General features: G+C 34.2%; 4 protein-coding genes across 4 annotated transcripts; all 4 read right to left on the reverse strand.

The window, feature by feature from the left end:
- Positions 1-2,900: 2,900 nt before the first annotated feature.
- On the reverse strand, positions 2,901-5,369 carry PRPL11 (plastid ribosomal protein l11). The gene is made up of 4 exons (XM_085754270.1): positions 5,084-5,369; positions 4,816-4,988; positions 4,660-4,723; positions 2,901-3,369 (listed from the first exon to the last, which is right to left on the reverse strand). The coding sequence occupies exons 1-4, from the start codon at positions 5,283-5,285 to the stop codon at positions 3,161-3,163; spliced, it is 648 nt and encodes a 215-aa protein (XP_085610396.1). The 5' UTR covers positions 5,286-5,369; the 3' UTR covers positions 2,901-3,160.
- Positions 5,370-7,972: 2,603 nt separating this feature from the next.
- On the reverse strand, positions 7,973-10,710 carry LOC146940574 (endoglucanase 1-like). Its single transcript, XM_085754271.1, has 7 exons — positions 10,448-10,710; positions 10,153-10,362; positions 9,863-10,063; positions 9,664-9,756; positions 9,388-9,549; positions 9,179-9,290; positions 7,973-8,796 (listed from the first exon to the last, which is right to left on the reverse strand). Exons 1-7 carry the CDS (start codon positions 10,673-10,675, stop codon positions 8,303-8,305), a joined length of 1,500 nt encoding a protein of 499 aa, XP_085610397.1. The 5' UTR covers positions 10,676-10,710; the 3' UTR covers positions 7,973-8,302.
- A 6,473-nt stretch (positions 10,711-17,183) lies between these two features.
- On the reverse strand, positions 17,184-19,126 carry LOC146940575 (Lung seven transmembrane receptor family protein). The gene has a single exon (XM_085754272.1). It carries the CDS (start codon positions 18,736-18,738, stop codon positions 17,431-17,433), a length of 1,308 nt encoding a protein of 435 aa, XP_085610398.1. The 5' UTR covers positions 18,739-19,126; the 3' UTR covers positions 17,184-17,430.
- A 498-nt stretch (positions 19,127-19,624) lies between these two features.
- Positions 19,625-22,908, reverse strand: LOC146940576 (beta-carotene isomerase D27). Its single transcript, XM_085754259.1, has 6 exons — positions 22,501-22,908; positions 21,528-21,620; positions 20,675-20,736; positions 20,193-20,299; positions 19,957-20,052; positions 19,625-19,879 (listed from the first exon to the last, which is right to left on the reverse strand). The coding sequence occupies exons 1-6, from the start codon at positions 22,894-22,896 to the stop codon at positions 19,830-19,832; spliced, it is 804 nt and encodes a 267-aa protein (XP_085610385.1). The 5' UTR covers positions 22,897-22,908; the 3' UTR covers positions 19,625-19,829.
- Positions 22,909-23,207: the final 299 nt, after the last annotated feature.

Raw genomic sequence — 23,207 nt, forward strand, 5'->3', positions numbered from 1 at the left:
GTGACCGGTTTTGTTGGATTTCCTCCCTCACCTCCTCCATTAGAATGAAATTCACACAAACAAATAATGTAGAGAATTCTAATTCATTGATGAATTTTGTTGTAAGTCCTAAATTAGTGTCTCTTCGTTTGGCTTCCAATTCATGTTTAAGAGATGAAAGCATCATAATGTTTGTTTCCATTTTTCCCAATTTGCAATTTCTTGATTTAAGAAACTGTAGTGGAATATCTGAAGGAGGTATTTGTCAAGTTTTAAGGACATGTTCTAATATTAGACATTTGAACTTAGCACGTTGTTCAAGAGTGAAACTGCGTGGAATGAACTTTTAAGTTCCCAAACTAGAGGTGTTGGACTTGTCCGAAACAAGAGTTGATGATGAAGCATTGTATGAGATCTCAAAGAGTTGTCGTGGGCTTTTGCGTCTGGTACTGGAATATTGTAGTGATGTTACACCGAAAGGAGTGAGACATGTGGTAAAAAACTGCACCCAACTAACAGAGATCAATTTAGAGGGTTGTCATGAAGTGTGCGGGTTTCCTGAATTGTATTTTCAAGGCCATCATTGAAGGTGTTTTGGAATGTATTAGAGTTTTGGTTAAAGCACTATGTACACATAATCGTACGTTTACTGTTATACATTTGCTCTTATTATACATTTACTTTATCTTTTGCTGGAGAAATAGCTTATACGTAGTTGTTTGTCATGATAAGTGCTTGTGTTATAACTTGCAAATAAGTTGTTTATCCAAACAGGCTCTAAATGCCAGAATGAGAAGCTAATTTCGGCTTATATGTGAAGTTTTAGCCTCAATTCAGTTTTTTTTTCTTCATAATCACAATCACAAGCACTCGTTGAGAAGTTTGTTTAAACTCACTCTAGCTTCTGTAATAACTACATTCAACAAGCAAAAACAAATTTTGGATTTGATTGTTTCTGTTTTATCTTAATAATAGAGGTGTGGCTTCTTTTGCATTGAGAGGCTGAGGCTGAGGTATGCGGTGTCTGCGGTTTGTTTCTGGCTGCTGTCAGCATGCATATAGCAGCATCAGTTTTGTTTTTTGCTGTAGGGTGCTTTGGCTGTGGTTTTTACTGTCATGGCTTCGGTTTGTTTTTTTTTTAGGGTCAATAGGGGTTAAGGCTGTGGAGTTTTCCGGTATGTCGGAGACTTTTGTATTTTTATTTTCTGCCCCCGAGTTTGATGTGTGTCTTGTACACTCTCATTGTTAATAAATTTTGCTGATTCCAAAAAAAAAATGTTGTTGTGGTTTAGGTTATTGCTGTGGTTATGTTGTTATCCTTGATAAAAAAAAAAAAAAAATCTGATATAAAGCTTATGCCATGGTGATTCCATAGAAAGATTGGACCCATTTTTATCTTTTAAGGACAGAGCCACCTTGTATTTGCAAGTGATTTCTCGATTCTGTTGCTTTCTAGACACTAGGCAACAATTTTATCCTTGAGATTGTTGAAAATTGCAAATAGATGTGAATTGTGACTGCAATTGTGTCTGCAATCGTTTGTAGAAATCTATAAAACCTTAATATTGCAGCTACGATTGTAGTTGTGGATTGCAAATTAAAACCTTGAAGCTTCAAGTTATTAGTTATTTTCAGTTTTTTTTTCTCTCCCCAATAAAATGGTGCACAATAGTCTTAAGGTGATGAGACATTCTGACCTTGTTGGCAGTTCTTTTTGTTTTAGATGATAAAATATAGTTTACTTGCTGCTATTGTCAATGTAGATTGTGAGCATTGTTTTGTTGAAAAGAGAAAGATCAAGTTCTCACCAGTCTCAAACATCAGACAGTTTAGAACGAACACAGCCTAAGTTGAGGATTTGTTTTGTATACTTAGACACACACCCAAGCTTGGGTTCTTTTTGAGTCCCCGTCTTTGAATGAACCAGGGCATATGATTATGTGCTTCAATTTCTTGTGATGTGATGGTGACTCTGGTTGCTGAAATCTTCTAAGCGATGTTTAGAAGTCGAAGATTAGTTCACGCACTTAACAAATTTGAAATAGCTATTAAACCATTTGGATATTTATACCTTTGCTAAAAAGACGATAAATGGATGACATTTAACATGATTAACATTCAAGAAGGAACTTGGGAGGGATACCAGCAAAGTAATGTTAGGCTGTGCAATTTTTTTTTTTACGATTCTAGAGATGTATAATTGATTTTGACATAACATATTTAGTTTCTCTAGAGTAGATTTTGTTTTGCTTCCAGAATTGATTATACTTGAAGTTATAAATGACAGCTCATAATTCTAGAATTGGTTTTTACACTCAAATGTATTATCCAACTCACTTTTATATGAATGTATCAAAACATAAATCACTTTATCTTCAACTCAATTTTCGTCAGAATCGATCTTACAAAATCAATTCAGGCTGTGTTTGGGGTTAGCTTCTACCCACCAAAAACATAAGTTTAGGCCACTTACAATGTGGATAAAAACGAAGCTATTTGTAGCATTTGAAAAACGCATGTCTAGGCCCCTCCCATCGCAAGTCCAAACAAGTCTCTAAAATCAATTTTTTTTTACTGCAGAACCAAACATACACTACGATGCATAGCTTCAATGTGCGGCTATTGCTATGGGGACACGGAAGCAAACATGAGACTCGAATTTCTTTACTCTTCTCTCTACAAAGCCCTGAACACATTCAAGTCACCCACTTACTCGTAATGGTTACCCACCCAACTGGTAAATGGCAAGACATACTAGAAACTAATTTCAATTTTCAACTCTTCCTTTAACTTTGTTTTCAGGAAAGAGATTGTCAGTTGCCATTACAGAGGAAGCAAAAGAAAGCAAGCATGTGTAATAATAACACAGCCACACCACAATACAACAGTGCAAATGACAAAAACAATACAAACACGCAAGCTTGCATGATAAACAACACGATTCACATAAGATTCTCAATTAGAATCAAACACAATACAAAACCACACCAAGTACCAGCTTTGTGGCTGATATTAATGAGATGATCACGTATTTAAATTTAAATATAATGGAACTAATACAAAATAGATAAAATCAAATGTTCTCTTTGCTGATTTAGAAGACAACATTGTACAATAAAATGTCCTGTGTGATCTAGTACCACAAGGACTTTTTACACTTGGAGGGAAAATTGAAAAATCATTACAACAATTGCTTCTGCTTGGGTTCAAGAATAGGAGGATCAACATCAATTCCCATATTTGCCGCTGTGCCTGCTATAATTCTCATAGCTGATTCGATGGTCTCACAATTTAAGTCCGGCAACTTCTCAGAAGCAATTGTACGCAATTGATCAACTGTGACTTTTCCTACTTTTTGTGCCTTAGGGTCTTTTGAACCCTTTTCCACCCCTACACAACAAATCAGTCCATCAGTATAATAGAGTTTGGAACTTTGAACACTAGATTCACTCATAAACAGGATGGTTGAAATTTAACGCCTGATAATCTATCAAACCAATAACCTTAACATATCTGCTTCGTTTTGTTTATTTAGATAAGTATGACAACACCAGACTGATCATATTTCAAGACTGAATTAAAAGCACAAAAACCCAATATTTTCTGCTACTATCTTCAGACAGCCCAACTATAAAGTCTATTACATACTGTATAAAAAAAAATCAGGTACAGAAAGGTAAGTTTTGTTCAAGATGGGGAGATTTTAATGGCAATGCAGAGTTCTCCATCCATTAAAACACCTAGTAAACAGGGGTTCAGCCATAAGTAGTGGATGTAGCCTTGTAAGAATACCTCGAATGTAACCACTAAAAAAATCTCATTCCCTTGTAGTGTAGGAGAAATTCTCATATAATACAACACAGTATTTTCATATCATTGGATTATATGTAAAATGTTATTTAGATCACATCTTGAGTCTTGTGATTATAATTCTTGAAATATACAAGTTTTTCCTAACCCTTGATTAGATCCAGCTTAAAACAAATAGATCATAGATACAAAATTGAATCACAGAGCAAACGGAAGCTAAAACAATTCATACTTGCGTTAGATCTGTCAAATCAAATGTATACTAAATATCCAATATCAGTATGGATGCCTAACAATTTTAATATAGTTCACTTAGTTGCAAGGCAGCACAAGATCATATAGCGTACTGAGTTGAATAACCTTACCCTATTTAAGTTTCAATGATCCTTAACTCTACTCTAAATTAATGACATTTGAGGCAGGAAGGAGGAAAAGCACAATGAAATATAGCAATGACTAGGGATGCAATTTTTTAATCCAAATTCCAGCTAATGACTAATAACTTTCGTGGTGCGTAGTTGCCGCTGGCCAAACATGCCGACCCAATAGTGTCTTATAGTTAGCCTTACAACTATGTAGCACCGACACTTTATACTTATGCCCAAGTATTGGAACACGTGTCTGACACCAGTCATTACATACAATCACTTCAATTTTCTCAAATTGTTACCATAGTCTATATAGTGCCGGTGTCGTGTCCGCATCTAGTGTGGTGCCTATGTTTCATATATTACAACTTGTAGACCAATAACAGGCTTATTTACTAGAGATGCATTAGTGGTAAAGAGCTGAATTATGAATTTGAAGCACATTCTAACAAATTATATCACAGGACAAAAGATAACATATCATAATATCAAAGGGGCATACCAGCAGCTTTAAGAAGTAGAACAGAAGCAGGTGGAGTCTTCAATATGAAAGTAAAACTTTTATCCTGAAAATAACACAACAAAATACTGTCTGAAATCTAAAGAGAAAAAATGAAATGAAATGAAAAAAAAGAAAATACAAAAGAGAGAACGTTACATCAAAGACAGTGATTTCAACGGGAATGATATAACCGGGTTTATCAGCAGTTCTAGCATTGTAATCTTTACAAAAAGCCATAATGTTAACACCTTTTGAACCAAGAGCCGGTCCAACCGGTGGAGCCGGTGTCGCCTTCCCGGCTTCAAGAGCCAGCTTTATGATTCCAACCACTGTTTGCCACAGACACAAACATGTTCTAATTATTACATTGCAACAACAAAACAAACAAAATCGAAATTAATGGATGAATGAATTAGTTTAGTACCTTTCTTTGCTTTGCCACCACCGGGTTTGGGAGGAGCCATGGCAGTGATTTTAAAGCGTCTTTGAGAGGTGGGAAGGGAAAGGGGGGTTTTGTTCAAAAGGGATACGCCACTGGGTTTTAAGGATAATTTAAGAGAAGTAGAAAACATAGAAGAAGAGGAAGAAGAACATAGCGACGGAGTGCAGAAGAGAGTGGACGCCATTTCAATCCTTCGTGAGCAAAGTGGAGTTGAGTTGTTCGGATAAAATATGCAGTATCCGCGCTATCCTAAACTCTACTTGCTCTTCCTTCACAACAATAAACTACTACTACAATTTATCTATTTTACATTTTTTTTTCTTCTTTCCTTTAAATATCTATATCTATATTCACTTTTTGTTTTTTTACACATATCTAATGGACAAGAGGAAAGCTAACTTTAAATATTTATCCATATATTTATTTTATTTTTATAAGGGTGTCCTTTTTCTCCGGTCTATCATTGTTTTCAAGTAAAAAGAACCACCTTTAATTCATCAATTATTTTTTAAATTTTACTTTTTCAATCATACCAGCACTAATGAATCAATTCCATCAATTTTCTACAAGTAAGTATGTTTGAGCGAGACTAGAGTTAAGATGGATGATCTCATGGGATTCTTTGTGTTGCATCTCTCTCATCCCATTTGCGATTTGGATGCATTTGGTTCCATGGAAGGATCACAAATCTTTCTTTGGATGTGATTTTAAGGATTGGTTGGAGTTAAATTTGAACAAAATGAATGAGGTTAGTATGGGAATTGTGTGGTCTGATGTATGGGCTATAACTTGTTGCTCATTGCGATTATAGAAGAATAAGAAGGTTCACGTTGAAGGTTTCACTCGTCCTCATGCACCTTGGAGAGACAATGTCACCCAAGTATTATCCCTTTGGAGAGAGGTTTCAAAGGCGACAAATCTGCATATTGACTCGAAGGTAGTGGTTAGCAATGTTTTTTTTTTTTTTTTGGTCAACGTGGTTAGCAATGTTAAGTAGGAGGCGATGGTAGTGTCCATAGATGGATCAATGATTTTATTTTGGCGTGGCTAAATTTAATTCATATCAAAAGGTACAAATGATGATATTGGACTCAAACATGAAACACATTAAAAGTAGAATTTAGTTTTTGCAACTCTAAACAAACAATAATGCTTATACTCCTCTATTATTTAGCATGTCATTTTGTAATATTTTATTGTTTAATAAAAATCTATTGTTCCTCTAAAAAAAGTCTATTGTTTCTTAAATTTTTTTCATATTTTTTTCATCTATTATTTGTATATAAAATGACATTTATTATTAGCCCTTTGTTTAATAAGCAAGTCGCTGTCCGTTTTAAAAAAATTCAGTATACCCAGATTTAGAAGATCTTTATCACTCTTTTGTAGAGCTACATTCAAAAAATTTGCAAATTCCAAAATCTCAACCGTGATCAATAACATGAAGGAAAAAAAATTGAGGAAAAATTTGGGGTGGCTAAAGCCACACCATGACATGAACCACATCTGACCATGGTAGTGTCACAGGGAAAATGCTGCTTCAGTGAATCAAGAGTTTACTTAAGTTGGACTCGGAGGCAGTGGCGGAGCCACGTTACACCCAGGGGATTCAAGTGAACCCCCTCACTTTGTTAACTTTATACCAATTTTCCATGTTATTTTATTCTTGAACCCCCTCAACACTTATGTCTTGCACCACTATCTCATAGAAATTAGAAAGTTTGCGCCTAGCTATGCATGTATGCAGCTCATTGACAATATTACTTTTTAATAAGCCCGATGATAGCAAGCTGTGCAACTTAGTCAATTAAAACCAATATATATCAGTAAAAATGGTATGGACAAGATTTTGGTTAAGGTTTTAGTGGAATTTATAACATAAAGTTATAATTGATCATTAGCAAGGGAATAATAGAGGAAAAATTGTAAGGTATGTTAATTTTTATTAAACAATTTATATTAAATCTTTAGCAACATATCATTAATTATGCTATGATTTTTAGCACTTTGTGCTAAATCTTATGTTGATAAAAAAAAAAACATAATTCTTTTTTTTTTCTCTTTTAGAGGTTAAATTTGCAAAACAATATTAGTTATCAACAATTTTTTTTTAAGGAAGTTATCAATAAATTTAATAATACTACCAACTTTTTCAATTTATATTTTTAGGTCAATAAGATCTTATATTTAGAGACGATAAAAAAATTACACCCATGTATTTAAGAATATGCGACATTCCAAAAACAAATTTGACTGAACCTAAAAGACATATGGTCAACATAGATAATGAGTTGACTATTCAGTGTTTCATAGAACGAAATCACGTTGAGGACAATTGTCGAGTATGCATGTAATTTTTTGCATTTAATATATATTTTTAAATATGTATATATATGTGTGTGTGTGTGTGTGTGTGTGTGTGTGTGTATAACTATTGATTATAGTTCAAAAGTCTGAACCCCCTGACTCAGGGTCCTGGCTACGCCACTGCTCGGAGGTTTAGATTTTGTCATTCTTACAAGGAAGTAAATTTTTCTGCATATGCTTTAGCTAATATAGTGTGACCAAAGTTCCTGGTAATATTTGAAGAGGTAGAAAAAAGTATAACTCGTATTTTAGTCTCAAAATAAAGTTTTCTTTTTTCTTTCACATTTTACTCCTTTGTAGTCTTTAGTCTTTGAAACTCCTTCGTAATCTTTAATCTCCGAAGTATTTCAATCTTTTTTAGAAGTGTATAAATATAATTAGTCTCAAAATTAACTTTCCAATTATATTCAAACAATCTCGGTATATATTAAACCACTCACAAACAACCTTCTTCTTTCTAAAAACTTTTGTTGATTTATATTTGCTTGGCATGTCCTCGGTCCATTTTTCTAAGTTTGCAATTGATAATTCTAACTTTTAAATGTACTAATTTTGTTAAAAGTTTACGATAGGAGAAATTCTTTTTGCAACTGATAATTTCAACCTAAGAATTTCTCTTACAATAGTACTATAGAAACTTCCACAATAACTAACCTAATGATATGTAGAATATGACACAATCAAGCATGTGACAAAAACTAATTCTTTACTGACCAACCAACATTGACTTAGTACTAATAAAAGATCACTAAGACCTAATCAAATTAACTAACAAGAACTATCTATGACCAAGATTCTTTTAGTTAAACATATCTTTCACGTGATTATTGGTAACTAACTTGATTCTTGACCAGAGAAAAAAGCAAGAGCACCAACAAAAGGTGCATTAATATAAGTTGCTGGTTCTGACTGTTGATAATTATTTCTATCATCAGAGAAATTGTCACTGCTATCAGGACCACCAACAATGGCTCCAACAAGAACATTTGGATTAGGTGAACCTGAATGAAGGTATTGAAATCCATTGTTGCAAGAAATCTGTTGAGGCTGCGCACGAATGGACGGTAAAGAAGAACCTCTATGATGAATATGTTTTGGATATTTCTCCCCAAAACCAACCATATAAGACATCTTTGTTGGATTATCACCTAAAATGTAATCAACTTGTTTTTTGGCCAAATTTATGAGGTTTTGTTCTGTGATTTTTGATGTACCACATGAGATAGCACCTCCATTTGTGTTGAGATACTTGGCGTATATTAAGAGAAGGAAGGATGTAGATGTCACATACTGTAAATTGCTCTCACTCCCTTTGTACAGAATACCCCCTGCAAAATTAAATTTTTATGTTAGTAATATCTTTCATATTATCAAAAAAAAAAAAAAATTATTTGTTTTTTAAAAAAATTCTTTTCGCGCAAATGTTAAGACAAATCCCTTTGAAAATTTGAGATATTATAAAGGACATATATAATATGAATTTGGAATTTAACTCCTGGCCACATGTTTAAAGTATCGAGCTGCTTATTACTCGGGTCAGTCACACCAGTTTGTTAAAATTATATTATTTTGGTGGTTAATTTAGTAAACTTTTAAATACTTACTAAAATGTCACAGCACTTTATAAAGTTTATTATATATAATTTGACTTTAGTTGCCAATAAATTATGTTTTAATTATGTCCTTAATTGAAGAATTAGGATTGGTGACCTGGGGTATACTGAGCCTGGAAACCAGAGGATCCTGGTACTAGAGAACAAATGAAATTGTCTGCATGTGCCTTATATAACTGGAATTCTTCAGAATTTTTGTCCAAAAATTCCTGTCACAAAACCCATAACCATAAGCTATCAACTAAGGTGATTCATGTGTTGTAGATAACATGAAGTCAAAGTAAACAGAATTAAAGAGAAGGATACCTTTGAAAGCAAGATTTTAGTTCCGGGTCGTTTATCATCCCAACTGAAGGTGTAACCATCATCGTCAGCGCCTAATGTGTGACCGTTAGATTGTATGAATTGCTTGTAGGAGCTAATTCCAGAAGCTCTATAAATCCATGATGCACCCCAAAGTAATTCATCCTATTTATTTATTAAACAGCAATAACATCAGCATGTTGATATATTAATATTAATTTCATAACGCCGTTTCAAAGACTCGTTTAAAAAATAAACGAAGATTGTATAAGACTTTACATGGTATCCAGAGTAAGAGCAGTAAAATGGACAGACAACAGAATTAAGAGAGTCACTATAAGAGCCTCTGTAACGGTCTGCAAAATTGAATACCTACATAAATCACATTAATTAATTAATTAGAGCATGAAAATTGAAAAACCAAACATTTTAAGAGATGAAAACTGGGAAAAAAATTTGTTTTAGAAGAGGAACATGCTTGGATGGCTGCTTGAAGCAATTTGGAGGAATATGTTGGATCTGAATCTTTGAATACTAATGAAGAAGCTGCCAATGCAGCTGCCGTCTCAGCCGCGACATCAGAACCTGGATTTTGAGCCGAGACCTTATACACGTTGCGCGGAGTGTCCATGTCCTCAGGTCTTTCCCAACACCTATGATCCATGTTAGGCTCTCCAACCTGCAAATATTAAGGATATTTAGAAACAAATTTTTAACTAATAACTTATGTAATCGCACACCGAAAACATGCTCAAAGCGGCCACTCACTTGGACATATAACGTGTCTGGAGTCGTGGTGGCGGCCTTGAGAAGGTAGTCCGTACTCCATCGGATAGCAGCTCTAGCATTGTCAATCTGGTCTTGCATTGAGCTTCCAAATTCAATGACACTCCATGATAACAATGTAGTAGTAAAAGCCATCGGAAGCCCAAACTTAAGGTTGTCACCAGCATCATAATAACCTCCAATTAGGTCCACCTGAACCGATACAAAATAATTAGCATGCACGTTTTATTAAACTTAGATATAAAAAATGAGGCATGCAAATGAGTATGTATAATACATGATAAGAAGAGCCATCTGATAATCCAGAATCTCCTCTCCATGTTAATTTCTGGTTAGATGGTAATCTTCCGGATCGTTGTCCTTCAAAGAAGAGAATGGATTTTTCAAGAGCTTCATGGTACTCTTGTGAAGTGAAAGCAAAGCTTAATTGATGATGGAATGAACAAAATGTTAACATTAACAACAGTAAGTGTATGTATAATGTGGTGGTAGAAGTGGAAGCCATCCCTTTTGGCAGTGTATGGAGTAATATGATGGTTTACAACGGCAAGTGTTTATATAGAAGTTGGAAGTTGGAAGTTTGGTTAAAATTGGACGTTAATGTTAATTGATCATCACGGGATCAACTGCGCCAAACAGGGCTATGGACTAGAAAATTTAACCAATGATCACACTTCCTTGTCCTTATTATTTATTCATTGGATACTTGGAGAAATTGTATTTTTTATACTACTCTATAAGAAAAGAAATAGACTAGGTCCTTAAATTCCTCTAAAAGAAAAAGGTCCTTGAAAAAAAAAACAGACTAGGGATTAAAAAAATCTCCATCTTCGGATAAAATTTGATTGCGAGGGGCAAAAAGCTCTATTTGCCGATAAAATATGCTACGGGCACAAAACAGATATATTAACGACTTGAGCAAGTAAAATAAACGGGACAAAAGTAGAAGTTAAAGAATCACATGAAGATACGCATACCCTATCATTACTTTTCAAAAACTTAGTTATATTATCTTGTTAATAAATCTATTGTCAAAATATGATATATTAATATTTGTAAACAAACAATTTAAAAAAAACATAATTAATTGTTTTTTTTAATTTATCGTACTCATACATATTCACAGATGCATGTGATGCTATTAAATCCACTATAATTTATTATACTCATACATAGTTTTTTCTTAAAAATTTTGTGTAAGTATTAAGGGAATTGAGTAACTATTGTCCATGTATGTGGATATCTAATAATAACATTCCTGAAATAGACAAATGGATGCATATGCAATTTATATTAGCCAGGATAGCAATGGGGGCGATGTGGATGTGGGCAGTAATCCCATGTCACCTGTTATCAAAATAAAGCAATACTATGTCACCCCTCAACTCAGTGATGATTAGCCTTGTGTTCACCCATGCTCACAATGCATTTATTGTTAAGATTTTCAACGAATTTGATGATATCTCTAGATAGTTGCATTTTACAGTATCCAAATCAGAAGTGCTTTTATGTCACAACATCGATGGTAAAACATTTTCATTGACTACTCAACATGCCATGCTGCATGATTTCTCTAAAAGGAAGACATGCATCAGCATTTGTGTAATTCGTTAAAAAAGATGTTCTAGTATAACATTAGTTTGTCGAAATTAAATGTGTGTAATAATGTATAATTGTTTGAAAAGGAGGCTATTGGGGCATTGTTGGGCTGAAAAAGAATATATTCAATGCCTTGAACTAAGGTAGTCAATACTCAATTGGGCTGGGATTAGAATAAGGCATTGGTTGGCTAGAGGAGGGTGGTCAAGGTTGATTTGGGTGGTGGCACAAACTAGGGTTTACATGAAACAGGGGAATGGTGGATGGGGTCGGTGATAGTGCACATCAAGAGGGTGTAAGGGCAAGGCGAGGTGACATATAGACTAGGCAAATTAATGAAGATATTTAATTGAATTTGTAGTCTCTTCCCTTAAAAATCCAAAGGTTGGTGCACAAGTCCTAGGTAAAAAATGTTGAAATTTCTAGGTCGAATGTCGTCATGAGGTTCGAATCTGACTCATATGAGTTATATGAGTTTTCAACGATTATTGTCATTTTATTTATTTAATGAAAAACAGAAGATAAAATAATTGTAATATACATATCCATAAGTAAAACTACAAGTACCTCTATATTACTCTCAGCGGACGGGAAAGTAAAACTCATCCCCACCCCGCTCCATTGTCATGCCTACTCTCACACCATTAAAAACTAAAAATTAAAATGAATCAATAACAATTTTTTTTTTGTCAAGATCTTAGTGGCTAGAAATTCATGTGAAGTGTTCGGATTCAAACTCCAACCCTTGCATATATTATGCAATATCCCTACCAACTGAAATTTGATAACAAGTTTTAACCACATGTATTCATATCATATACAGATAATTTTGTCATCTTTTCTATCCATGCATCAATAACTCAAGGAGTATGTCTCCCGTAAACAACGTCACCGGTTTTTGAGAACAAAAGTTAATAAGCAACCAGGGATTAAAATATTCAATGTAACTTCTATCAATTTCACTCTATTGGACTCAAGATCAAGAAATGCACGTTATCACTGTGATTATTAGCGTAATTAACGCCAGGAAATTGGACTCATCAAACTTGTTAAAATTTTAGGCATTTAGGGTGCCAAAATTTAAGGCGCAGCTTGGTTTGAGAAGTGTTAGCGGTATGGAGAAGTGTAATTTGTCCTTGGCAACAAAGTCACGGGGGCACACAAGAAAGTCACATGAAGAGTCAACCAACCTAGTTGAAAGGCACAAGTGAGAAACACAAGAGGTAGCAAAAGAGAGAACAGTGAGGGCAGTTACCTAAACTGTTTGCAGGCCAACATTTTCAATGGATTCTATAATGCCACAGAGCCAATCACAGAGAAAAGAAACATTGCATATATCACGTGATAAGGATGTTCACATGCATTTCCACTTTTCTTTCGGTGGGAATGGGAAGAGTATATTAATTTGCAAGGCGTGAAAGAGAAAGGAAAAAATTTGATCTGCCTTGACTTTGGGTTATCAATTTTTTATTTTTTGACCATCTGGTTTCGGAGAAAGAGACATAGTAATATGAAGTTCGGTCGTAAGATAAGTATAATCCGACCAAGAATTATTTCACATGAAATTAAACTCGGGTTCTACATAGTTTTGGGTTACTGAATCTAATGCCTTTCCAATTGAATTTCACACATGTCAATATCATTTCTTTTATTTTCATTTTTCTTGTGAAAAAAGAGCCACGCCCAAAGAGGAAACTTAACTACCAAACTACACGAACACTCTTAGATATGCAAGTCGCGAAAATGTTATAAAAAATCAGCCTCTCTAAAACTAGAATTACCGTGCTTAAGAATCATAATGCTTCTCACAAGCAAGCTATGGTTTGGTTAGCCGATTCACAATTTCAAATCAAACGGTTCGGACAGTTTGGGATCATTAAGTTCAGTTCGGTTTTGTTATTGAACTGTTTGCTCAACCCATGTTTGATTCATGAACATAAACTAGCGGTTTGGTTTTTTTTAAAAGCAGTTTGGATAGGCTATTCAATTCGGTTGTGGTTTTTTTAACACCCTATAGCCTTGTATGTAACTCAATATTTTTATCAAAAAAACATAGTTTTACCAAAATAGTAATTTTAATCTCCACCTATCTCAACATAAATGCGTATATTTTTTAAACCATACACGATTTCAATCTCATATTATGAGAGAAAAATACAAAAATGACTAATAAATTTACCATTATTTTTAGTAGGTAAATTCACAAATTGATATTTTACATTGGAGTAGTCAAATTCACAATTTTTTTGCTCATCTGTCTTTTAATTGTGTTAAAACATTTCTACAAATTTACAATTTATTTAAAGCGCAACTTACAACCAACATTACATTATTTATAGTAAAACAGGACTCAAATCATGTAAACAAGACCTCAGGTTCGAGTGTTGTAGATGGAAAAAAGATTGAGAGAAAAGAATCCACGGAACAAAGCTTTTAGTCATTGACAAAACCAGTGGATACTTCACATCACTAGCAGTTTACAAACTTAATTTATTTATTAAAAATCATTAAAAATAAAGAAAAAATAAAAAGCATTTTCAAGGTTCTTGCTCGTTGAAACTCTTTTGAAGAGTATGTTAGGATTGTACATTGTAGGATAGACTGCAACTTTTTCTTTTATGAGACAATATTTACATTGTATGTGAAATCAATTACAAACCTTCCATTCTACTTGAACAAAAAATAGAACAAGGCTGAAGGAGACCGAAATTTGTATGACAAGTAAACGGATAATTGGTTATACAACTCTTACAATTTGTCGATAAAAAAAAAAAACTTTTACAAACTCATATCGCTGATGTTCGACTTACTTCAATCTGATCAAAATTTGACTTATTTGTTTTAACGTGAATTCAACTTATCATGTTCAAATTTAATGTGTGTGGTGGAGTATCGTGTCTTGATATGTTATACTTTGAACATTGCTCATGTATGTGTGTTCAATGATTGTGTCAGGTATCTGTGTGCATGAACGTTACTTCATATATAGATACAAAAGAAAAAGCATTCAACCTTATTCATTCAGTAGATAAGCCAAACATAAAATTTAGTGTAAATCTGGAAAAAAAGAAACTCCATAAATCTTACTTGTTCATACACACCACCACAACCAAATTGTAACATAGTAAAAGCAGAGCCACCAACGAAATTTGCACAGATTGTGTAACAACTCAAACATGAGAACAGACATTATAACAAGATTCTATCAACTATAGTTACAATCATATTCTATTAAGGCAACAAGGAAAGCAAACATAACCAAGTTACACAAATGTCATTCAGCATCAATCAAATCACAATAGGTAATAAAGAAAACAGAAAGAATCTAACATAGCAAATATTAGGATTCATCATAGGAGAATCACAAGATAATTAGCTTTGTATTAGAAATGATAATACTGTGAAATTGAGAGGGATTATAAGTGGTCTCTGATTCTGAGGATAAACCGTGAGCCCTTTGAAATCCCTTAGCTGCCTCGCCCTACATTCCTAGTCCAAAGTTTACGGAGTTTGAGGAAAATGAAGACCGGGTCTAATAGGGTGAATCGTGAATGGGGATTTGTAAATATTACTATGACAAACAACAGTTCATGGTGGCATTCTAAAAATCTGCCATTAACAAATTGATATCTGAATTCTAGATCAAGCACCAGCCACCTTGTTTTCCTTTTCAAGTTGATATCCTATTAATTTAACTCCCCAACTTCGTTGGCTAGGGTTTGTGACTCGCTATTTGAGGGGAAAAAACCTTTCCTAATTTGTATAAACCTTAAACAGCCTTCCGAAGATATTGATGCCAGTTTTGGATTGTAATATCTAAAGACATTCTGTAAATTGCAACAAGCCTTTTTTCCTGCATCAATATGGCTTTTATTCCACTCCTGGATGCATTGCAATTGATCTTGAATGACTTGGAAAATTAGGAAGCCGGTGACTTCGATTTTAAGGCATTAAATGCTTTCACAGCTGATTCATTTCACCCCACTCGAAAGCATCTTTTTTATGTAACACAATCAGTGGTTCCGTTATTTCATCATACCCCGCTATGAACTTACAAATTAATTGTCTATTAGGCCTAAAAGAACACAACTCCAGTCATACTTTTAGGCAATGGCCATGACATAATGGCTTGAATCAAATAGGGAGTTGGGAATTGTGAGGTGACTTAGTCTTGCATCGTGTAGAGTGAGATGCTTGGTGGGGTACTTAAGATGTTTGGTTCTTTCCACTTGATAGCTAGTTTTTAAAGGAGGGTTCTCCAAGTTCTTTTCTGAATCTTAACAGGACCCCTTGAGGCTCCCTAACCAATAATGATATATTGACATGACATGGATCCTATATTTCAAATGCAGAAGAATACCATCGAAACATACTACCACCATTTTCCTCATATGGTCGAAAGAAATTACTCACGTCAATTTTAAGGCCGAATAGCAAAACTAAATCCTTGTAATGATAATCATTTGTGAGTTCTAAAGGCTGTCTCTTTTATATCTTCCTCACAATCGCAGATTCAGTTTTGAAAAGAAAAAGCAACCATGTAAGTTGTAACTCTTGAATAACTCATCTACTATGGGAATAGAAAATTTGTTAGGGATGGTTATCTTGTTAAACGCCTGATAGTACAAGAACATTATGTATTTAAAATCCTTCATTTTTACCAATATAACTGCCACTGGGCTTGAATAAGGATTGATACTACGAAGAATAATCCCCCTACACAACAGTTTCTGTTTTTCAATTTTACCAAGAATTAGATTCCAAACAAAGAACACTTTTATTTAGAAATAGGTAATAACAAGAGAAGATACTCTCCTTATATTTTAGTCAAAACTAATATTTTTCATAAGATCCTTTCTAAGGGAATGGAAGTTTATATTTATTTATAGACTTTCTCTAAACAAGGATAGAGAAGGGGAGCAATAGGCAATAGCAACTATATCCCAACAATCCTAGTCTATCCAATTATCCCACATCCCTACCAGACTCACCATGTTCCTACAATCCTAGTCTATCCAGAACAAGGAATTAACTTTTCGGTAGCACAGGGTTATGACTTATGCCATAGATCCTGCTTGGGTCCAGTAATTTATTACAAAGAACTCTCTCCCAACCTACCCCATGTGAAACTCGGGATATCCAAGATTTGGATTCCCCACTATTTCACAGAATCACAGCCACTCACCCATGTTAGATTGTTACATACAATTACTTCAGGAGAGTAGCTCAATGACATGACATTCCTATATATACCTCTACATAGGCAAATCAATTATAAGATTGGACTACTAATGTTTACAACAAAATTAGAACTCTAGCAATAATAGTTGGAAAATTCCAATGCAAAATTTGTAGGTACAGAATTACAAAACTAAAACGTAACTAGAATAAAAGCAACCATTGCAAGAAAAAAGTGTTCGCAAAGTATCAGTATCAATACTTAGACAGAATATATTGTTCACAGCACTACACAAGAGTCTAAGATATTTATAGCACAATGATTTATGAATACCAACTACTATACCCATAAAAAGTAACATGAAAATTTTCAGCTGTCATTGTAATGAAACCTGAACATTGCTGTGCAAGCAAACCAGCATCTTCAACCATCTATCTACCTTGGCAAAACCATAATCTGTATCAATTTTTTCAGCACCAAAATTACAATTCAAATTCATCTTCAAGCTTCAACGCCTCAGCAGCAGCCTCTTCCTCTTCATCATCAATGACAAAATAAGGATTATGCGCCTCTGGCTTGAACTTATACCCCGTAAACACATAGAAAGCAAGTGTAGCCAACTCAGCAGCAACCACACTAGTCCAAGAATACCGATATGAAGTAATAGTCTCCAACGCATAAACCACAACCCTAGTGAAGTAAATGTAAAAGATAACAACAATATAGTAATGCCTGAACAAAGTCAACTTCATCAAATTCACCGCCGCTTTCCCATCAGTCCTCGCAGCCTCACGAAGATTCTTAATCGACCACACAATCGGAAACAACACAGCACAGCAACAAACAACATCAACAAGCAGGAAAATCTGTTTCCATGTAACCCAATCATGTCCATAAGGTCCACTCTCATCAATAACAACCTGAGCAATATTTGCAACAATCTGAAGCGGAATCACAATCATCAAAACCTTCTTTTCTTTATCCTGAAGAAACGGCTTCAAAAACGACCATCCAGTACCAATCAACACAATCAGCGTAAAAAGCGATATCCCTTTCAGAAAACTAAACATATAAAACAATATATCCCATCCATGAGCACTTCCAGTACGCTTAATATACGACTTATCTTCCGCCTCACACAACAGATTAATCGCTTTCAAAATGATAACAGCAAGCATGAAATAATGAATTCGAAACGCGGTTAATCTTTTCTTATACAGAACACTGATCCAAACCGCAGCAAGGGTAAAATAGACCAAAGAGAAGACGAAATAAACCCTAGGTAGAATTGTTCTACCAGCAGAAAGATAATCACGAACGTGACTTTTTCCATCGAGATTATACATAGCGGAATTAACGTCCATAGAAACCTTAAGCTGTTGAGGATGACAATTAGCGAAAACGAGATTATACTGATCTGAATCGGTTTCATTGTAAAGAGTATTGAAGGATTCTTTACCGTTAAGAGAAGAGAACGTGAAAACGGATTTAACGAGATCGGATTGAAGAGCGCAACGAATTTCACCGTCTTCGAGTTGTTGAAGAACGTGAAGCCATGAATCGAGAGTGCAGAGGAAGAAACCGACTTTGGAGAGATCGAGATTGGAGTTAGAGAGTGAGATTTTGGAAACGTTGAGTTCGAGAACACCGTTGTGTGTGAATCCGAATTGATCGAAAGGGATGATGGGACGATCGTCGTTGCGGATCTCGGAGAAACGGATCTCGGAGAAGGTGGTTGGGAGGGTGGTGAAGAGGAGGAGGAGAGGGAGGAGGAGGTGGAAACGCTCCATCGTGTGATGAAACGTTTGAGATTTGGATTTGGATTTGGATCTGGGAAATTTGTGAATTTGATTTAGGGTTATATGGTTATGATTCTGATTATGAAGATTAAGGTATGGTGTCGGTGGATGAATGAAAATGAAATGAAAATGAAAATGAAAATTCACGACGTACCAAAAATGGGTTAAGTTGGGATTATCACCTGACGGTTTAGACAAAGACGCGGTTTGTTTGTTATTTTATTTGCTAGTGGAGGTTTGTTGCATATGGAAATTGGATTGAAAAGTTAATTAAGTGTGTAAGAATGGAAATTAGTGGGAATTATAGACATTTTTCTTGGCATATGTCATGGAAATTTACATAATTTTCTCTGATTTATTTATTATTCAAGGTCTTATGTAACATGAATGGAAATTAGTGGCAACTTGCACGTAAGAAATATAGGAAAATTTTGAATTGGTTTATTCGTCTAGACGGTCAAATTTATTAATTACATGTTGGACCGGCCTATGTATTTTCCATATTATATTATAATACCTCAAAAAATTACTACCATATTATAAGTTTTATTTAGGGAGCCATATTATGACTATTGTGATAAAAGTAAGTCCTAGTATTGTGATAAATATTGAGTCAAAAGAAAAGTGTAATGATAAATATTGTTCAAACTTCAAACTACTCCTCCACTCTATTTTATTTGTTGTTTCAAACTACTCCTACACTCTATTTTATTTGTTGTTTCAAGAAAATATTTTAATCCCACTTTTCTAAAATTAAGAATAGCACTGTCAAGAAAAAATATACTAAATAGTAAAGATTAAAAAAAGTAAATTGATTAACCGGCCTTTGGCTTTCATCTTGCACATGATTTGTGAGTTTGTGTGCATGAACAAATGCTTTAGAAATCTACTCAAATAAATCATTAGAATGTATAAACTATAAACAGTGACATTCTGTATAATTTCTCATTTGTTTGTAATATTGCTTTTTTTTTCCTTTGACAAATATATTACAATAACAAGAAAACCTCAAAGTAGAAATCATGAGAAGCTTATAGTATACACTAATTCTGTCATGGAAAATTATCCAAAGAAGTGTCTGCTCATGATTGTAGCTTAGGACATATACTGGAGTTTGGATTCGCTACAGAACCTGCAAGTTATTTTTGTGTTAGAATATATAAATCTTTTGGTTGATTGAATTGAACACAAAAGGAGGACCATGCTTACATATATCAGCATAGCAAGGTTGTTTGGAGACTGGGTCGTCTTCAAATGAAGGCGGGGTTTGGCCATAAACCATATCACAACTCATGTCTTCAAAATCTGAGATTAAATTCATATATATGTAAATAAAAATTTAAAATGAAATCTTAATTTTGCAAGTTAAAAAATCCAAAAAAAATTGGTCAGTCATACTTATGTCATTATACTTTTGTCTTGTAATGAAAGACAAGAAGACATACTTGGAATCATTGTTAATGGAAGTCCAAATTCATTAGTGAAAAAATCTTGGGTAGGAATCTTGCACATATTAACACACTGTCCAACACATCCACTGTTCTCCAGGTACCTGAACAAGAAAAAAAAAATATAAACAAAATCAACAAAAATTCATTAGAAGGCCATAAGCAATGCAAAGATTAGTTTCTACGAAATTAAATAGTTAAGCAGACAGCTCGATCGGTGAGCTGAGGGCCATCAAAGGAGTAATAATCAGAAGGTCCAACCTTCGGACCATGGATAGTGGATACTAACATAGCGTGCTATAAATTAGCCTAAAAAAATAACCACTGATAGTCCCTGTTCAAGACTTTCCAGACTCGATTGATTGCTTTCGTCGAGTCTAAATATATATCTGCATGTTTTGACACACAAACACACGCGCGCGCACACACATACATCTGTGTTTAAGTTCAATTACCAATCTTAGAGACATGAAATCTACCTGCATTTCTTTATATGGACACCACTCTTTTGCTTCACCCCATTTATCTCCACTTCTATAACCTAGTACATACCAATAATCTAAATATCAATGACAAGCAGAAAATATAAATAGAAAAATTTATACGGTAAATGACATATAACTTCCTTGATATTTCAGCCATTTTTTGTTTTCACACATGAATGTTACATAAACCTTATAAAGTTTCAGATAGAAAATAAACGTTACTCTACACTTTAGCATCCCATGAGTAAAATGAAAGGCATGCCAATTCAAAAAGGTTGAGTTACTTACTTGCAAGTTGCAAGCTGGCTTATCTCATACATTTTCATTTTAAACCAAACTTCAGAGGGTTGTGAGAGTTACAAAATGTCTTGGTCTTTAAAGTTAAAAACGACTAAAAATCAAGGAAATGAGTGGCAATACCCTAATATTATGCAGCTCTGCAAACCTACAATCCTCTCCAAAGTGGAAGCACTTGGACAATATTACATATCTTGGTGAACTTTAAGTGTGCATGATAGTAAAAGTTCTTACTATGACAAATTGACAATGTTTGAAAAGCATGTTCCTAACTTCCAATATATAAAACGTTTTTACTTTGATATTGATAAACATTACAAGTATTTTTGCTTTCCCGGAGGATTTACCACCATTTGAAAACCGGTTCGGTCCACTCACAAATAAATGGATTGAAATAAGAAATTATAAGTGATTAAAAACCTTGAAATGCAGAACGCTTGCAAAAAAAATTTAAGGAAACCAATGCTCTTATGAAGTTAAACAAACACTAAATTGATAGGTAGCAATATAAATTACATAATTGGCAGATAGAATTTAGTAACAAAATCACCTCAGAAGGACCAACTAGCCAGTGGAAGAAAGGCACTGTCAATGCAGCATTAAACTCTGCAGCCCATCTTGTTGGTGGAAATAATTTCCTAAACTGCAATAACGTAGTTAAAAGCGACTTTATTCCTTCAGTCAAAAGATTCATATTGCATCCATAATGTACATATTTCAAACTAATACAGGCATGAGAGCAGACTCCTATATATAAAAAGTTTTCACAAGTTAGCTCAGAAAGTCCCCAAATGAATAGCCAACTTGGGACACTGAAAGAGTATTATATAGCAGATTTAGCGCTCCATTCCTACTATGAGCCTTCCGAAATCAAAGTTCCAAACCTTCTCATGGCTCAATTTCCACTACATAGTCAACAAAATTGAATGATATGAAAGGAGTAATGGATTATTCACTATTAATTTTAGAGACTATATTAAAATTTTGTTAATTATAGTGCCTAAATTGTCAAATGCAGGACAGACCCAACATAAGTGGAGGCCTAATGACAACTCCAAAGAGATTAGCAAGGACCCTCTTTATAGAAGGTCTGCTAAAATACTCCCTCCATAATGAAATATAAGCAAAAATGGTATTTGAAAAATTGATGTATACATTGACTTTTCATCTATCACTTTTGCCTATATTTCATTCCGGTGGGAGTATTAAGTATGAGGCTTCTTTCTATAACATTTTTTCTTAACTATGCATCTCTTTCTGGATGAGGCCTAAAGCGAACAACTTAGACCTTGTTTCGATAAACAACTTAATTTGCAGCTTATAGCATGAGTGCTTACGAATAAGCTATTTCTATAGCATAAGATAAAATAAAGTCAAACAGTTTTGGTATTGAAAACAGTTTATAAACATGTTATAAGCTGTTTTTATACCTTCTTACAAACATTGTCACAAGTAATACCAGTAGATAATTCAACAATCCTTGAAAGAAACATAAAAGAGAGTAAAAATTCTATAATATCCACCTGAGCAGGCGCACCTGGAGGAAGCATAGAAAGAAGAACCTCACGAACAACTTGTTGCTGCTGCAAACGAGAGCGACGCAACATTACTCTTTTCGACACATCCACAAAACTCTCATAATCATACTCCCAAATATCCAACCAACCCTTCTTTTCCTTCTTCTTTTTAGCATTCCCTATTACAGGCTCTGCAAATGGTTCCATTTTTCGTGCAAACAAAGTCATGAAAACCTTCTCAAAAATACTGTCATTGTAACGTGTCTTTTGTCCTAAAGGAGCTGGTTCACCAGATGGTTCAGCTATTCCACACCGAATGATAGCAGTAGCACCATTTGCTCTTGGAGCATATTTTGGTGGAGTTACTAGCTGAGGAACAAGCTGAAAGTTAAGAACCACCATTGATTAATTCACACTCTTGAGTTTCATCACACTTCCTTCTACTTGTACTTGATAAATAAATATGATTTTGCTATTTTTTTGCCTCTAAATTTAAGTCCACCAAATATACTTAAGAGTTTCTAGATTATGGATGGGGGTATATTGGTTCGTTGTAGTTTGTTATAGACCACACGTTCTTTTCTTTTTTATTATTATTTTTTTAATATTAATGTAAAATTGATATATAGGAAATTAGGAATGGTGTCAAGAATAAAAATATTATAAGGGCAAATATCTTCATTAATAAGTTTACTTAAAAAAAAAGTAAATAA

The sequence above is a fragment of the Medicago sativa genome, chromosome 3 (assembly GCF_051527215.1).
Source record: "Medicago sativa cultivar Bolivia chromosome 3, Bolivia_mono, whole genome shotgun sequence".
NCBI classification, from domain to species: Eukaryota; Viridiplantae; Streptophyta; class Magnoliopsida; order Fabales; family Fabaceae; genus Medicago; species Medicago sativa.

Coding starts and splice junctions, on each gene's coding strand:
- PRPL11 (XM_085754270.1), bottom strand. CDS start 5,285: ATGGCGTCCACTCTCTTCTGCACTCCGTCGCTATGTTCTTCTTCCTCT. Junction 4,989..5,083: donor TGGTGGCAAAGCAAAGAAAG/GTACTAAACTAA, acceptor TGTGGCAAACAG/TGGTTGGAATCATAAAGCTG. Junction 4,724..4,815: donor TTGAAATCACTGTCTTTGAT/GTAACGTTCTCT, acceptor TGTTATTTTCAG/GATAAAAGTTTTACTTTCAT.
- LOC146940574 (XM_085754271.1), bottom strand. CDS start 10,675: ATGGCTTCCACTTCTACCACCACATTATACATACACTTACTGTTGTTA. Junction 9,757..9,862: donor TGCTTCAAGCAGCCATCCAA/GCATGTTCCTCT, acceptor TGATTTATGTAG/GTATTCAATTTTGCAGACCG. Junction 9,550..9,663: donor GCTCTTACTCTGGATACCAT/GTAAAGTCTTAT, acceptor ATAAATAAATAG/GATGAATTACTTTGGGGTGC.
- LOC146940575 (XM_085754272.1), bottom strand. CDS start 18,738: ATGGAGCGTTTCCACCTCCTCCTCCCTCTCCTCCTCCTCTTCACCACC.
- LOC146940576 (XM_085754259.1), bottom strand. CDS start 22,896: ATGGTGGTTCTTAACTTTCAGCTTGTTCCTCAGCTAGTAACTCCACCA. Junction 20,300..20,674: donor GTCCATATAAAGAAATGCAG/GTAGATTTCATG, acceptor TTTCTTGTTCAG/GTACCTGGAGAACAGTGGAT. Junction 19,880..19,956: donor ACCTTGCTATGCTGATATAT/GTAAGCATGGTC, acceptor AATAACTTGCAG/GTTCTGTAGCGAATCCAAAC.